The 16,030-nt window shown below is 36.3% G+C and overlaps 2 protein-coding genes across 2 annotated transcripts; both read right to left on the reverse strand.

Moving 5' to 3' along the window:
- Positions 1 to 1,970: 1,970 nt before the first annotated feature.
- On the reverse strand, positions 1,971 to 10,869 carry LOC145229522 (F-box only protein 24-like). The gene is made up of 14 exons (XM_080094879.1): positions 10,858 to 10,869; positions 10,353 to 10,565; positions 9,874 to 10,008; positions 9,329 to 9,530; positions 8,192 to 8,354; positions 7,346 to 7,433; positions 6,837 to 6,964; positions 6,498 to 6,672; positions 5,599 to 5,743; positions 5,100 to 5,212; positions 3,856 to 4,025; positions 3,278 to 3,407; positions 2,600 to 2,749; positions 1,971 to 2,295 (listed from the first exon to the last, which is right to left on the reverse strand). The coding sequence occupies exons 1-14, from the start codon at positions 10,867 to 10,869 to the stop codon at positions 2,020 to 2,022; spliced, it is 2,100 nt and encodes a 699-aa protein (XP_079951005.1). The 3' UTR covers positions 1,971 to 2,019.
- A 1,015-nt stretch (positions 10,870 to 11,884) lies between these two features.
- On the reverse strand, positions 11,885 to 14,513 carry LOC145230434 (protein FAM72A-like). The gene is made up of 5 exons (XM_080095864.1): positions 14,366 to 14,513; positions 13,520 to 13,739; positions 13,339 to 13,416; positions 13,101 to 13,225; positions 11,885 to 12,759 (listed from the first exon to the last, which is right to left on the reverse strand). Exons 2-5 carry the CDS (start codon positions 13,687 to 13,689, stop codon positions 12,671 to 12,673), a joined length of 462 nt encoding a protein of 153 aa, XP_079951990.1. The 5' UTR covers positions 13,690 to 13,739; positions 14,366 to 14,513; the 3' UTR covers positions 11,885 to 12,670.
- Between the last annotated feature and the right edge of the window lie 1,517 nt (positions 14,514 to 16,030).

Genomic DNA, 16,030 nt, shown 5'->3' on the forward strand with positions numbered 1-16,030 from the left:
TCAAACCCCACGAGAATATGACATCATTTCCCCATCGTCCTAGCAACGCACAAACACAGATTCAGACACACAAGGCTACTAGCAATCGTAGGTAATTCTGCTACACAGACCAGAAAATGTAAAGAAAAATCCCATATCCCATAATTACTACGAGGCCGGCAGTAAGAAGGACCTTCTCCCTAGTTTTTTGGTATAAGAGTCGGAAATACAACCTCCGGCTCATCCCCTTATTTTCTGATTCCACACACAATACGGAATATTCCACAACCTATGCTTCTCCACCTGGACATTTCATTTCCTTTGTTCTACACCAATGCATTATAACAATCATATGGTTAAGAATTATACAACTCTTTTAAAAATCTGGGTATTTCAGCTATGTTTTGTAAATAATTACGTGTAAAGTTAAAAAGTAAAGTTAAACTGAATTAAATACTTGTAACACATAGTTTCTTATGTCAACACCAAACCAAACTTTTACACAACAATAAACATTGTGGGATGATCAAGAATGTTATTTTATATTTTAGAAGCTTTTTTATGTATCTATTTTCAGTCTTCGTAAACATGTGTTTACACACATTATTTATGACTAAAGCATAATTCAATGTGGTCCCTGTTTTAATTATTGTGCAAAATAAATTCTTTTTTTGTCACCAATAAAAACTGAAATAATTATTTATGGTTTTAAACTTACGCAAACAGAAAAAAATTAAGAATGTATAGATACGTTACTTATGTTGTTTAACTAGTTGTTTTTTTTCTAAATAAAATAAATGCAACTCAATTATACCCAGCCACAGCCAGAGAGTGTGTTTTCAGTAAACGCATTGTACTTCTATAAACAGTTGTTGTTAATATTGCAACAGAACATTCCTACCACATACAAAAGCAAATTTACTTTATTTTGAGATAGATTGTGTAAAAAAGAAAACTAAATATATACACAGATTAAACCATGTGAAATTAAATTCAAATAACTGTGAGTAAACTAACACAAGATTCTACGGTTAAGCGGCAGAAAATCGGGGATCGAATTCTTTCAAATTACTAGAAAAATCTACAATTAACTAAAAACCTGCAATTAACCTACCGACCGACCTTCGCCTTGCTGCGCAAAAACATTGCGCAGTAAATCAGGAAGATGAGTGACGTTTAGGAGACCCAGTGATGCGTGTCTATTACATTTCTATGTTGGTTAAATGTTTTTTACGATCGGGGAACCAGGGGTGCACAATTTGAGGCTGTTAATACAATTTTTGCTGACGAGCATGAGCATTGTTATACAACTCTTTTAGTTCTATCAGTGGTTCCCAACCGTTTTCCTTCCTGGTATATTAGGCTAGGCCTACATATAGCAGCCGCAAAACCATACAAAGAGCATTTAAAATTGGATCTTTAATCAAATTCATCGATTTCAAGTGTCTATACTCGTAATTGAAACTTAAAGCTGGAATCATCCAGTCCATTGCTTGGTGGATGAAGACTAAAAAGCCTTATAGCAATAGTTGTAAGTTCAAAAAAACACTTCATCATTTGGTTTTAAAGATATATATATTTAAACTAAAGGGTGAACGACTAAGTGTTTTTTTCTGAACTTACCGTACATCTATTTCAAGTGTCTATTTACAAACTACACGTAAGTAAACTCCTTCGCTCAAGTTTTAACATTTCTTTCTTGCGCCTCCCTTAAAACGTTTAAAAAAAACATTTTGGACCTAAAAATACACAGTTTTGTATTCCTACGCGACCATCTGGGAAACTTTATTTGGAGATATATAGACACAATATAGGCTAGTGCCTGTTCGTTAACTAAGAACTTGTAATGCGACCGGCATTATCAAAAAAGGTTGAGCACCATTGCACAATCAGGGCTGCTTGTTTGAGGCCAACAAGCGACGTATTTCTGCACAAAACGTTTTGACTAATGCCGTCGTTCCAAATCACTATTTAACTAACTACTTGAATAAATAGCATAAATAGGAGGCACGATTATGATACTTGGTAGCTTTATTTTGTTTATTGCACGTTACTGCGCTGCTCGACCCTACTGCTTAAAATCCTTCTGTCTAATTCATCTCTTTCCACTTCAAGCCTTAGCTCTTCCACTGCCCTCCGTAAAACTCCAACCTCTCTACCATTTACGTTACTACTTGGGGACTGATGATGACCTGATCTAGCTGAGCTGCCATGTTCTGACTTTGGCCGATGATGACTCAATTTATCCACCATAGCCTCAACTACTCTTAGTTTTTCAACCATTCCTCGACCCTTTTTCATTTCTATCAACAACTCCTGCAAAGACGCAAATTTTTGGTAAAATGGTGTTTTTTAAGTACAAGAAAATATGTTAAGGAGACATAAAACCCAAGAAAGATGTTTTGTGCAAATAGATCTTTTTCAACAAGACAAAACTGAAGAGCTTACACACTGTAAATTGTTTGTAATGCAGACGTTTCAATCATCTTTCTTACTATTTTGATTTAAAATTGCACAGAACTTTCTTTCTCACTATTTTGATCTCCCAACCGCACCGAACTTTATAACTCCCCACCCCTAAAAAAGTCGTCTCAATAGCGCCCTCTGACGGTCAACAAACCTCTGGTGATTTTAGCGCTAAGCTTTCCATCAGGCGAGGATGAAATCCGTCTTCTTGTTTCTTGTATTCATCTTGGCTATCTGTGTCCCAACAAGAAAGAAGGAATAACGTTTCTTTGTGAGCGTCCACCTGTCGTACACCCCAAGGAACCTAAAAGAATCACCTTGAAGATTTTGTTTTTCCGAAAAACGCACTTCTGTATAAATCGACTTATCCTAGGAGTTATATAGGTGTAGTCTTTTTTTGCGTTGGATTCGGACACAAGTTTGAAAACAACGGATATGATTTGGCCCTGCATGTTTTTCATATTCGGTCACATTTGTGTCGTTATTTTATCTTACACCGTTGACAAAATGTATGACTTGATTTTAGAAACAGGTAAAACAATTTTTCTGGCTCAAATGTTCATGGTGCATGAATAGTGGTTCTCTGGGCGACTGTTCTTTGTTTTGCACAAATTGGTGGTAGTTATAAACTTAAATTGGTGATAGTTAAACTAAAAACTTATACGCGTTATTCCGCTACTAACGATAGAAATAAAATAAACAAACTTAGCTTGAATAGGTGGACGAAACAAACACAGCAATCACTTCACTAAACGTACAAATTAATGCTTATTTCTTACCGTTGAACAAACAAACGAGCACAAATGAACTGAAAGCTTAAATATATCTGTACCTTAATTTCCAGAATCGTAAACTCCACACAACCTCGGTGTTTTCCCGGTAAACGACCGTTATAACCACAACCAGTTCCCAGGACTTTACATCGACCTCCGTGCTCTTCTACCGCCATCGTGTGGTTTAAACTGGCGCCAAAAATAAGTTCAACTATTTATTAAAACAAATGTTTATTCAGCAAGGTAAGTTTCTTGTACATCTATTATGCCGTGCAATTAAGGAAATATAGGACATAATCTCAACTTTATCATTTTGCTAATGACGTGTATTTTTTGTACTTTACCGAAAATTACTTTGTTTCGGAAAATGTTTACAAAACAATAAACATAAATAAACAACCAAAACACTTTCGTATGTAAGAATTTCTCTCAGGCATGAGAATGTAAAAGAAAGATTTTTGCTTGGAATCAGTGATATATTTAGACTGTACAAATAAAAAACAGGTACAAAGCATAAATTATTTCTTAAAATAAATGAAGAATTAGGATCAATAATGATGCTAAATATCCGGGAAGTTTATGCATATGTAATATCGTGCTTTTATAGTTAAACAGCTTTGAGAAAAAATAATTAAACCTGCAATAAAGAATTCTTATTCTTCGTCCACAGAGAACTTGTACAGGAGAGCTACGATCCATTCTATCACCCGTTCCCAGTTGACCGTACCGATTGTTGCCCAACACAAAAACTCGGTTGTACTCGTCGATAAAGCCGAGATGTCGATCCCCAATCGAACAGTGAACAACCTTAATGAATATTTAATTTTAAGGCTTTTGCGCATCAGGTTAATGGGTAAAAGCTTAAGAAAAAAATTGGGTAATAGTCCTTTGGAGAAATAAATATTTCACTTTCGACGAACAAGAAAAAACAGAAAATTACTTTATATTTAAATTAAAGTACGCTAGACGCCCAGGATGGACTCCTTTCGTGGTTTCTAGTCAAAACACAGGCTAGCCTTTTTATCGTCTATGTCTTGACAAGTGGGAATGTTTTGGAGACCAGCTTGGCGTTTTATCATTCATAGGCCTATATACAGGGTTGCCATACCGTCCTTATTTCTAAGATTTGTCCTTATTTTGAAGGGCTATGTCTTAGAAAAGTTCGTTGTCCTTATTTCTAAGAAATGTCCTTGTTTTTGACTTGAGTCCTTCTTTTGTCTTATTTTAAACAACTACAAGTCAAATCCGTGCTACAATTAATAGTAAACCTAGACCTGTGCTGTTGTAAGATGCAAAAAGTATTTTCTTCGAACAATTAGAAGTTACTGCAATGGATTGTTTCCGGCCAAAATATTGCATATGATGTATCATAGCTCGTGTAAATGCAAAGATTTGTTCAAAAACGTTTAAATCGTTTCATCTAAAAATATAATTTTTCGTTTGTCCTTATTTTTGGCTTCAAGTCGATGGCAACCCTGCCTATATAAGTGCACCGTAATCGCTGGTCTTTTGTAATCGCTGGATTCATGAACGCTTCAGAGCTGATCCCAGTGAAAAATGTTTGTACAAGTCAGCTACTTAATTTTTTTTCGAACTTAAATTTAACTGCTATACATTTAACAGTGTCAATCCACTAAGCAACACATATTTTATCCCTATTGTAAACAATGATTGTGGCTTGAAAAATAAAAATAAAAACCATGAAGGTAAACAGAACTTTTTTACGAAGTTAGTGTTTTGTCAGTAATAGTTTATTTTAGGAATTATTTGAAACAAAACAAAAACTCGTGAAGTAAACTCTTTAAGCCGTGGTTAAAACAAAAAAAGTACGTACAATATTTTGCCTACTACAAGCAAAAATCTTAAACTCAGTTCACCCACTTTGGCGACGTGGGGAATAACCTGAGGAAGACCCAATTTGACTTGAGCATTTCGACCGAAAATATCAGCAAATTCCGACTTTCGTTGGACGATAGCATGAAGTTTCCCACTTTCTAAAGAAAAATTCAACACATCGATAAACACTGGGCCAGTCCCACTTTACCAAACATAACAAAAACACAGCATATTTGGAGCTAAAACGCGCCTATTCCATCTGGTGTTTTCAAGCAAAAAATAAAGTAAAATAGCAGGCAATTTTAAGTTAAAAATCAGAGAAGGCGGTGAATTGTCGTTTTGTAAGATCACAATAAGACACTTTGTTTGTGGCCCGTACACACCAGTCCAGACTCAAGGTAGATATTCTTAGGCGCTGATAAGATCCAGGAAATGCGCAAGCGCGGAGCGTAAATGGAAAATTTTTGGTGTTTCTATAATCAACTCCAATTAATTATATAGTTTACTCAAAACCTTTACAATTGAACTTCAAATAAGTTTTTACCTGTTAGAAAGCCGACCACCCCAACACTGGTTTCAACCTTGCAAACTTTTTCGCCCAATGTTTTGCTTGCGGACTTCAGGGTCACTTGCATTCCTTCCGAGCCGAGGTTAAGAAGAGATGACTCGTAGAGTTGAAGGGAGTAAACCTAAATAATATATCGCTCAATTAAGATGAACATATATTCGCAGCTGGAATCAGCTCTAAAAGTGTTGATGCAGACCAGAGATCACGACACACTCGTATATAAATCGTAGTACGCCAGGCATATTAAAGGCGTGACATAGCGCAACGGTGCTAGTAATTCGACTTTTTCGGAAAGGCTCCGGTCGTGGGTTTGAATCCCACCGCAGGACAAATTTTTCTAGCATGTACTCCTTGCCATATGGAAATGCTTAGACGGGCTGATTCGGTATGCGCTTTTAACAGGCCTGGAGTACCATGAAAAATATACTGGTCAGTTAATATTGACAAATATTCTTTGCTTAGATCAGCCAGAAATGCTTGAGATACCGGGTTGTTTCGGTATAGCACCTTCCATTGACCTGTCGTACCATGATATATGTAATTAGTTGCCTGTGCAACAATTAAATACTTGTACATTAAAAATAGAATTACCTAGCTCATTGATTGGTGGATGAAGACTATAATGAACGTTACGTCTATTGATTTAATGATGATGCTATTAAGGCAATTAAGATAAATATAGCCTATGTATATGTCAGAATTATAAGGACTAATGACTTAATGTTTTCATAAACTTAATACAATAAGCAAAATATCTAATATTTATCTTATCAACGTTGACATTCGTTTTTGCTTAGTTAACACCTTTTCAGTTAAATTTTGTATCACATTGTACGAGAAAGTTACGTGAAAAAATATATGTGCACACAAATTACCTTTCCAGCGTCCGTTAAAATAAACAAGGTTTTCTGCTGCTGCGAAAATGACGTTAGTTTCATGGAGACAAAACGCATCTCGGGGTCAAAGGTCATATTGAAGACGCGTCGACAGGATCTTTCGTCAAACACGTCAATTTTGTCACCCGAAACCGGCGCACCTACGTCGTTCCAACTGGATGAGAGAAGCGAATGGTGTAAAATCGACGTAACAAAATACAAACCATGGTTTTAGGTATATGCTATTGCTGCCAGCAAGCATAATGAAAAACGAGTATTGTTATTCCAGCAGTTTTATTATTTATATATCTGTAATTTTATGAAGATAGAAACGCTTACCCTCCGCCAGTTGAGGGCCCGCTACTTCGCGTGTGGGGGAGCGAACGGCGCATGCGCATTGCCTCGCTTTGCGTGAGAACGTACACGTAACGTCGGTGGTTGTTGTCATATCGGGGATCGGTGGTGACCTGCAACAAAAAGCGCACAATCAGCGTGACTTTCACAATTTTGTGAGAAGGAAAAGGATCGCTTAAAGAAAGTTCGCAAAATCCACCAAATTTTTTCACTTGTTATGTCAACATGATAATGTCAATATATTTGTGTTGAACATTAGTTTGTGAAAACTAATTTGATTATCAATCAAAAAGAAAGCAGAATCGTGCGTGTTGGGCTAGATTTCTTAACTCTTCCAACATAACAAACTGAAAACAAGCAATGTATTACTTTAAATTATATCAAAAAGCCTTTGAATATAAACTCGCAAATAGTTACGAAATTTAACATTAAACTCAAGCCACCAAAAAGTCGGAAAATAATCGCATATGTGTTTAGTAAAAGTGTTTTCTCACATCAATAACATGTCTGGCAAATTCCTGATGCCATTCAGTTCTTCTGTAGACTAATTCATTGGTAAAAGTGTCTCTTTCCCATTTGCTTCTGAAAAGTCAAGGAAAAATAATGCATTATATACTAATAAGTGCAAAACTGGCAAACGATTGACTAAATAGATTGCAAACACTATTATCCTGCAAAGTTGGAAGCATTTTTGTCTTGCCAACAGGTTCAGCACTGTTAAATTATAAAGCCTCTTATTATTTTGTGACAAATTTGAAAATTCGTAATTGAACCTTAAACTGGAATCACCCAGTCCGTTGCTTGGTGGATAAAGATTAATAAACTATATAGCAAGTTGAAACTAATGGATGAAGGACTAAATGTTTTACTGAACTTACATCCAGATTTGAAAATTATGACAAATTATAAAAAATTATCTGTGAAAAGAGTTGCTGTCAGAGTCCAACTCGAGTCGCGTTTATCAAACACTCGACTTCACACAATCGAGTCTCAAGTTACAAAATACTCGACACTGATTCAGAACGATTGTCTGTGAAAAGAGTTGCGTTCTAAGTCCCACTCGAGTCGCGTTTATCGAAGACTCGACTTCACACAATCGAGTCACAAGTTAGGATATACTCGGCTCTAATTTTAAACGATTGTCTGTAAAAAGAGTTCAAGATCCGACTCGAGTCGCGTTTATCAAAGACACGACATAAAAGATTCGAGTCTCAAGTATGGAAATATACTCGACTCTAATTTAGTACGATAAAATGACCTGACTTTAAACAGAAACGCCAGAAGACTGTACTTATAAAAGTCCCATTACTCAACACTGTTCATAAAAAAACGTCACGTACCGATATACATGAAGGCATCCAACCATATCGAGACCAAACACGTGATCACGGGTTGCACAAAGCTTTTTGAAACCGAAGGCCAGAGGTGTGTCCGAGATTTGGTTCAAGTTCTTCCGCCTTGCGTTGCCACTGCCCAGAAGATGGTACGTGATGCCCTTGGTGTCTAAATGTGAGGTAAAAAATTGTGGCACTACATTCCAAGACATGATCTGTGGTGGGATTCAATTTTCTGTCAGCCGGTTATACCACAAAAGTCATATTTGTCAGCCGCGGTTCAGTTACAAAAAGTCCATTGACAGTAACCAGTAATTCTAACTGGTTTGGCTGATCTCATAAATTTCGTGAGACGGTTAGAACCGGTGCGAACCGGCTACGCTCTTTGCTAGATGGGATAATCATAAAAAATGATTTCTAAAATTGAAGGACGATGTAAAATAAGAGTTTCTGTCGCTTTTCAAAACAATGGTATTTTTCATAATAATTGATCAGAATTTTAATTGCATGTGTAAACTTTCTATTTTGTAGGTCTGTTTTTGCGAAACCCGTCTCAGGGTACTTTACATGTGCATTTTTAAATGATTGTGGTATATTGCCCCCGTCTACGGCTACAAAATATTAATGAAATATCTAACATTTATTTTGAAGTATTATCTTCGGTTATTCAGCTAACTTTGATTATTCAGCTAAAGACATCTTTGGTTAACCACATAATTGTGCAGCTAACTTTCCGTAACAGATTTGTAAACGGGGCCGAAACTGGAGCCCGAACCCGAAACACAAGCCAGAAATCCGGCCTGAACCCAAATCGTATTTGGAAAGGCCCGTTTAGGCCCGAAAGTTTGATTGACAGGAGTATACATTAAACTAAAGCCTCAGAAGAGACCAAGACAACTAACACAGCAGACAATTGGTCTTAAACAAGGCGTTTTAGAGCTGTTTGACATTAGGTCAGGACCAGCAACTGGGTACTTTGCTCGCTAAATTCACAAAGTGTGAAGTCAAGCCCGAATCGAGACCGTTATTTTTAAGAAACCCAAGCCCGAACTCGGCCCGAAAAGCCCGATCCGACTTACAACCCTGTTCCGTAATAAACGTGCCAACAAAATGCACTAGTACCAACTGTGTTTTTCAACTCACAATTCAGACAATATTGTCTTTTCCAATCCTCTTCTGACGATAACTGCCGCAAGTCACGTGGCCTTGACCTCCACATGCGAAAATGATCTCGAAAGAGCGCTTTCCAAATATGGTTCTGCCCGATGACGTCATTGAAACGCTTGCACGTCACAGCCAGTTTCGCGATGGAGGGCGGCCTCAGATATAAAACGATCTGACTGATCTGCGCATGTCCAAGAGATTTAACCCGAGGCTGATTTTGAAATCGAAAAGCAAAATCGATGTTAAGAATATTTTAGGCAAATTATATTCATTTCGATCAGAAAAATAAAGGCAGTATAACCAAAGGTCGGTGTTGTTCTTTCAACGGGGTCCAAACAGTTTTTTTTTCAGCTGGTATACCACTAAACACGTTTAAGCAAGCAAGCTTGGGGCACTATTACGTCACACATACATGACGTAGGAATAGGTAATTGGCACATATTCATTGGTCGCCCGAAAAGAGGTATTACCAAACAACTTAGACATTTGCAGTATTTTAAGTTGTAAAAATGTTTATAGGGTACCAGCTCGTCCGGGAGACGCATAAAGAAGTCCTTGTGGGAAGAAATTGACGGATCCGTCCGCCGGTCGCTTTTAAATAACTTTTTTGTTGGCGATTTTTCTCCGCGAGTTGTGGAATATCCCACCGACGTTCCTTGCTGAAAAATACAACCAAACAATTTCAAGCAATTACAAATAAATTAAAGCGTCTTTAAACTTACAAACCTGGTCTAACATAAGTGTTGGGAAAATAACATACCTTATATCTTTCTATTTAGTGCAAATCAACAAACGGTTTCAAGCTTGTGGAAAACGGACAAATGCCCCAAATAAAAAAGCTATCGAAAGCATAAAATATAGCCATCAAAAATGGCAGTCACTTTAGACTGGATACTCAGGCTTGTGTGTTAAAGCACATTGCAGTTATTTGTTTCACTGTTAAACGTTGTGTGATCAACCAAGCATACAAATAAACAAGCAACCACAGACAAATGTGCCTTACAAATTCTGTAGCCAATACAAATATAATTGTCTTTGCTCCAATTATGCAATCAAGGTCTTGGTTTGTTTGTCTCGTGTTGTATTGGCTGCCAACAATGTAATATTGAAGCCAATTGTTGTAATATTGAAACATGATTTCGTGCTTTACCGGAGCGCATTGTTTCCATTTCCTTTTTCGGGCAGTAGATGGCCTGCTTTCTATCGTCGGTGGTAACTAAAAATGAAATGTGACAAACCAATTAGGGTCATTTAGTTTTTGACAGATCTGACATATTGAATTCATGGAAGTGATTGTTTCTGTTCGAATACAGCTGTGTAAAATGGGACTTCCTGACGCAAAGAACAACTTTGCTTTCAATAATTTAGCTTATTGCTGCATTAATTAAAAATACCAGTAGTCTGTTTTAGTTTCATCACTGGTTTTGTTTGAAATAAGCAAAGTCTAAGAAAAACATTAATCGAGTACTTTAGAAGTCGCGAAAAGCACATTCAGACAAAAATCTCACCTCAGAGTCCATATTCCAGCCCTTTTCTATCCACTTTTCTCTCAAGACAAAATGAAAATGAGCAGAGAAGTCGGCAAATTTTTCGGAAGTTGTCCTCATGTCCCACTAAAAATTCGCGTATGACGTCATAAACGATCCCAAGTCAGCTGATTTTTGTAACGGTTACGGTCTCTTAGCAGCAATTTGCCTTTCAAGCAAGGCAGTCTCTATTTTACCGTTTTTACATGAAACTTTTGCTAAAATTTTGACTGTTTTGATTTGCAAAGGAAAATTTGCAGTTTTGCCGTGACGCTTCAGTCATTATTCTTCATTTACTTGCAAATTTTTTATTTTAATTTTGGATTGTTTTAGGATTACGTCATTTGGTTTGTAAAGCACAAACGGCTGTTTTTGCGAGATATTTGGTTGCATTTTTTTGTAAATACACGTATTTATCACTTAAATTACTTAAGTTCAATATTGGGCAATATAAATTACATGTTTCAGCAGTCCATCAAAATAAACGACTACGTTAGTATGCTCAACTATTGCAAAGAATGGAGCTGTTTGGCCTTGCTTTTTAGATTTGGTTTCTAGAGGCTATTTGGTTCAAGATTTGTGCATCGAAGGCAAACCTACGCGACTCCAATGCTTTTATACATAACTCAAACGTTTATATAACATAACTCGATGTGAAACAAACGTTGTTGCTTATACTTTGCTGCAAAAAAACGACAACTTTTTTTGTTTGTTACTGACAATTAGTCTTTAAAATCAACGAAATCGCATGAAGCGCAATGCAGTACAAATGCGCAAAACACATATTGAAGATTGAATTAAAACAAACACAGAAACTTCACAAGAAAATACAGGTGGAAATAGCACATAGTATTACCAACCGCTATCATAACATATTTGTTCTTATGACACATCAAAGTGCTACATGAGCAGAAAACGCATAAAAACTAGTCCATAGCTTTTTAAAGTGACGGTATAGAAAGCTTTTGATACTGAAAAATCGCATAATATTGTACATTTATTATTAGCATACATAAATAGAAAGTGAAAGGCAAAAAACATTATATCAGGTTAAGGGTTAATACAACGTTAAATCTTATATGAGACTAGGACTTGTCCACTTTTTGATACAAGACTGATGTTTTGTTAATGACCTACACACAGCCACACTTTGTAACATGCTTTATAATGATATTGATATGTATTGTACATTACAATAGATCTACATAAAAGGTCACCATGGCTGAAAGTCTTCACAAACTGAAATCAAATATTACAATGTACTTCACACACATTCACTTACCAAACTTATTTAACATATCATGGTGCAAATAACATAAATGGAACAATCGACTTATCTCTAACATTATTTAGAAACAATAAAAGTTATTTAAACTTGAAAGTGAATTAAACAAAAAATTGGTAAACTTACAATGAAATGTTTTTGTTTTTCAAACCTTGAAGTGTCTAAAAATATTTGTAGTGGGGCAGAATCTATGCTACAGATAAAAAGTATAAATTAAAATGAATTCCAAGATTTAGAACACTGTTCACATCATAATAATATCAGTACAAAACAACAGATAAAATATGTGTAGATAGTTACCAAAGACTTAAAATTACTGCCCATAATGTACAAACAAATAAAACAAGTGTACAGTAAATAAAGTTGCATTGGTGCTTGCAAAAAATAACATTTCCTAGGGCCAAGCTACTTTCAACTTGAAGTTGACATCACTAAAAATCCAGTAAAAGAACTTAATAAAACATACTAATGGTTGGAAGTAAGAATAAAAACTGTTTAGTCATCATCACATCACCGACACAGGTTTTCATTTGAATCATATAAATTGTTACTTGTTGATGCAACACAAGATAAATCTCCCCAAGTCAGTACACCAGAGTCTAAAAAGCAACAGCACAGAAAATATAGCAAACTTCGGGTAAACCGGATTCGGTTAATACGGATATTTGCCTAATTCATACAAATTGAGGTACAAATGATTTGTAATGTAGTAAGGCTTAACTAATCGATATCGATTAATCCAGATCTTCACCTAACCCAGACATTTTTTTTGCCCAAATTAATCTGGATTACCCAAGATTTACTGTGTATCATTACAAAGATGAAAATATGCTGTACTGCAAAAAAACACATACATGTCACCTAAAACACCTAAGATTTATTATTATTCGTTTTAATATGGCAAAGGAGATTTTACTCAGATTATAAGACTAATACATACCAAAGCTATTAAGTCGTTTATGTACAGTGGTAGTGTGACAATGAAAAATCCAAAAGTGTCCATTATTGCACGATTCAAGGCATTGGGCACAAGGAAGGGCCACATGGTAGCCAACAGGATTTCCGCTGTGAACATAAGAAGTCATTGGTACCTTTATCTGAATGTCATTTCGCAGCAGTATAACTTCTGTTTTTGTTAAATACATAAAACAGGGAAGTGCAAACTGCAAAAATCTTACCAAGAAAGACATGCGAAGTCTTTGATCTTGCATGCGCAGGTTTTGGTGGTAAAGTACTTTCCTATTAATTCCACAGCTCTGAAGAAAAAAACAAGATTTAAACCACTACTGTAGCTAACAATTTTTACAAAAATCAACAAAAAATGCTTTAAAAATCTATTAAACTATGGTAGCAGCATACGTTTTGGGTGGCATATCTGTTGAGTATAAATCCACGTTAGTATCAGCAAGCAAAATTGCTTTCATTCCTCGGTTTGTAAGCTCACGGCAACAAAATTTACATTTCACTTCGTAAACTTCCTTGTCGTGAAAGAATGGATGGAGATTGGTTTTGTCATGAAGAGCCTCCATGTTCAGCCAGACAGCTTAACAAAAGCTTTGCACAACACCTAACACCACAGCTAAAACAAAACAACGCAAAACTTGTTGAAATATGGCTAATATTAGGACAGTTAATGCAAGAGTGTGGCAGGGTTTTTCAATGGTTTTTATGTTAAGCTCCAATCGCTTTCCACAACATGTGTGTTAATGGCTAGATTAGGTTACAAATTAACTGGTTCCACCAATGGTGCCACCTCAGTTCAATGTGCTAGTGTGCCAATTTTACCCGTCAAATAGGGCTTTGTAATCAGGGTAAATCTGCAGAGCATCTACAATCTATCAACCATTTACGCCCTAAAATTTATTGGTGTCACATTTTAATGTCTTACTGTTTTTGTGCAGTACAATCTTTGATGCTGTTACAATTTCTTTTTACCATGCATAAACTTATCTCTACTTACGTTTTAATGTGCAATTTAAAATGATGCTATTTAAAGTAGGAGGCACATTGCATTAAAAGAAAAATAACATATGCTTCTTTGTATCTAACAAACAACCGAACAAAAGGCCACAACATTCTTGCGACCGGTTTCTAGAACCTTATCTGAGCATCAATTCGTTGTCCAAGGACAAAAGGCGCCTTTGAAACAAAAACACATACTCAAACAAAAAATACAGGTCAACAGCAGGCCTAAAGGTGTCTTACAGTGATACAACAGCGCAAGAGCCTTTTTGACTGAATCTCCTTGAAGCCACTTCAACCTTTCTTATTGATTCGCGAACACCAACGAAAAACATTGCAAATTAATTTCGCTGCAACCAACAGCTGGTAGGTATGCGTGTGCATTCAAGCGTAACCATACCGGGAAGAGCTCGCTCCCGACGAGAAATGAGTTTCGCAAGGGCGAAAGTTAATTCAAGCTTTGCAAGTTGTAATGTCTTGTTTAAGTAGCTGCCTGAACCAAAATCAAAAGTTTATCCAAGCACCAAAGTAGTTACATAGTTGTGCATTTGTATTTGTCATTGCGATCATTTCAATTTTTCTGACAAAGTGTTTCTCAATCATTTTAGGCCAGGGGTAATTCTGACTGTCTTTACCTTATAAACTATAGGGCGAAGAAAAGTGGATAATTTTAATAATTTGCGTAAGACGTCTTGATTTTCGGTTTGTTAATTATGAACTATAAAGTACTATACCTTTACATCCCTGGTAATGCGTATATTGTAGCCTAGTGTACATAACTATATGAACACATTTTACATTCTAAAACAGCCTGGGTTACAAAACGATCAAGAAACCAACGAATGACTTTATGGTACCAAGTCTACTTATTCTTTTCATGCCACCTACACGAACTCAGACGTGTGCTAACATCAAACAGGTGTGGTGATGGTGTTTACATTACAACCAGAAGCGCTCCGGCGCGTTGCATGACATCTTTCGACGCAAAAAAAAACAAAAATCTGCAGCAGACCAGTAACATCTCAAGACACAATGCTTAACACGTATCCTATTGTTCAAAGGACAATCATTTGTTTTCAGGCTTTTCAAGCAGTAGGTTGTTTAAACGATTGCAACAACATGCAGTGTCAATTACAGGCGTAGTGGTGCTCTTCAATCGGGTATGTACTGTTTACCCAAGTTTATATCTAAAAAACTAAGTTGTACAACTGAATAACGAGTCCACACGCAGCAACAAAATAGCCATTAAATCACCCTTTAACACGTTGACTGCCAAGGGATATTCCTATGTTGTGCTTAAATTTGCCAAATATGTTTTAGTGGCGTTCTGAAATGAGAAAGTAGAAATATTTTGTATGCCATGCTACGAGTTAACTCGTAGGTAACATGCTGGTGTAGGGTGTCGCGGTGTTGCCACAACGCATCCACGACGTTAGTTCGAGACGCCAGCTCGTTTTAAGCGCGTTACAATCAAATGAGTCTACTGCGAGTATACTCGTATCTGGCAAGCCTGGCTTAATCGAAAACTACGAGATAACTCGTAGTTGGCAGTGAACGTGTTAACGTTTTTTTTACATTATTTCATGGTTAATTTTCTTCGCCAAGTGCAGGATAAATATAATCACTTGACCAAGCAACGATTAATTAGTGTAGCCTATTTTTTCTCTGTGCACAATTTAAAAATGCTTTATGTGAAGCATAGGCTACGAAGTTGCTGAAAAAATTGTAAAAGGTGTACAACGGAAAAAAAATGATTCAAGGGCACTGCCTTCGGTTTTACTCATCTATTCCTGTTTTTGTGCTGAAGGCATCTTTCTTAATTATTGCTTGGGATTTTTTTTTATAAATTGAACTTGTTGTACGAAGTTGTGGCACTGATATTAACATATTTTTAGGACAGTAGAATTC

Source organism: Phallusia mammillata, chromosome 5 (assembly GCF_965637545.1).
Source record: "Phallusia mammillata chromosome 5, kaPhaMamm4.hap1.1, whole genome shotgun sequence".
Lineage (NCBI taxonomy): Eukaryota > Metazoa > Chordata > Ascidiacea > Phlebobranchia > Ascidiidae > Phallusia > Phallusia mammillata.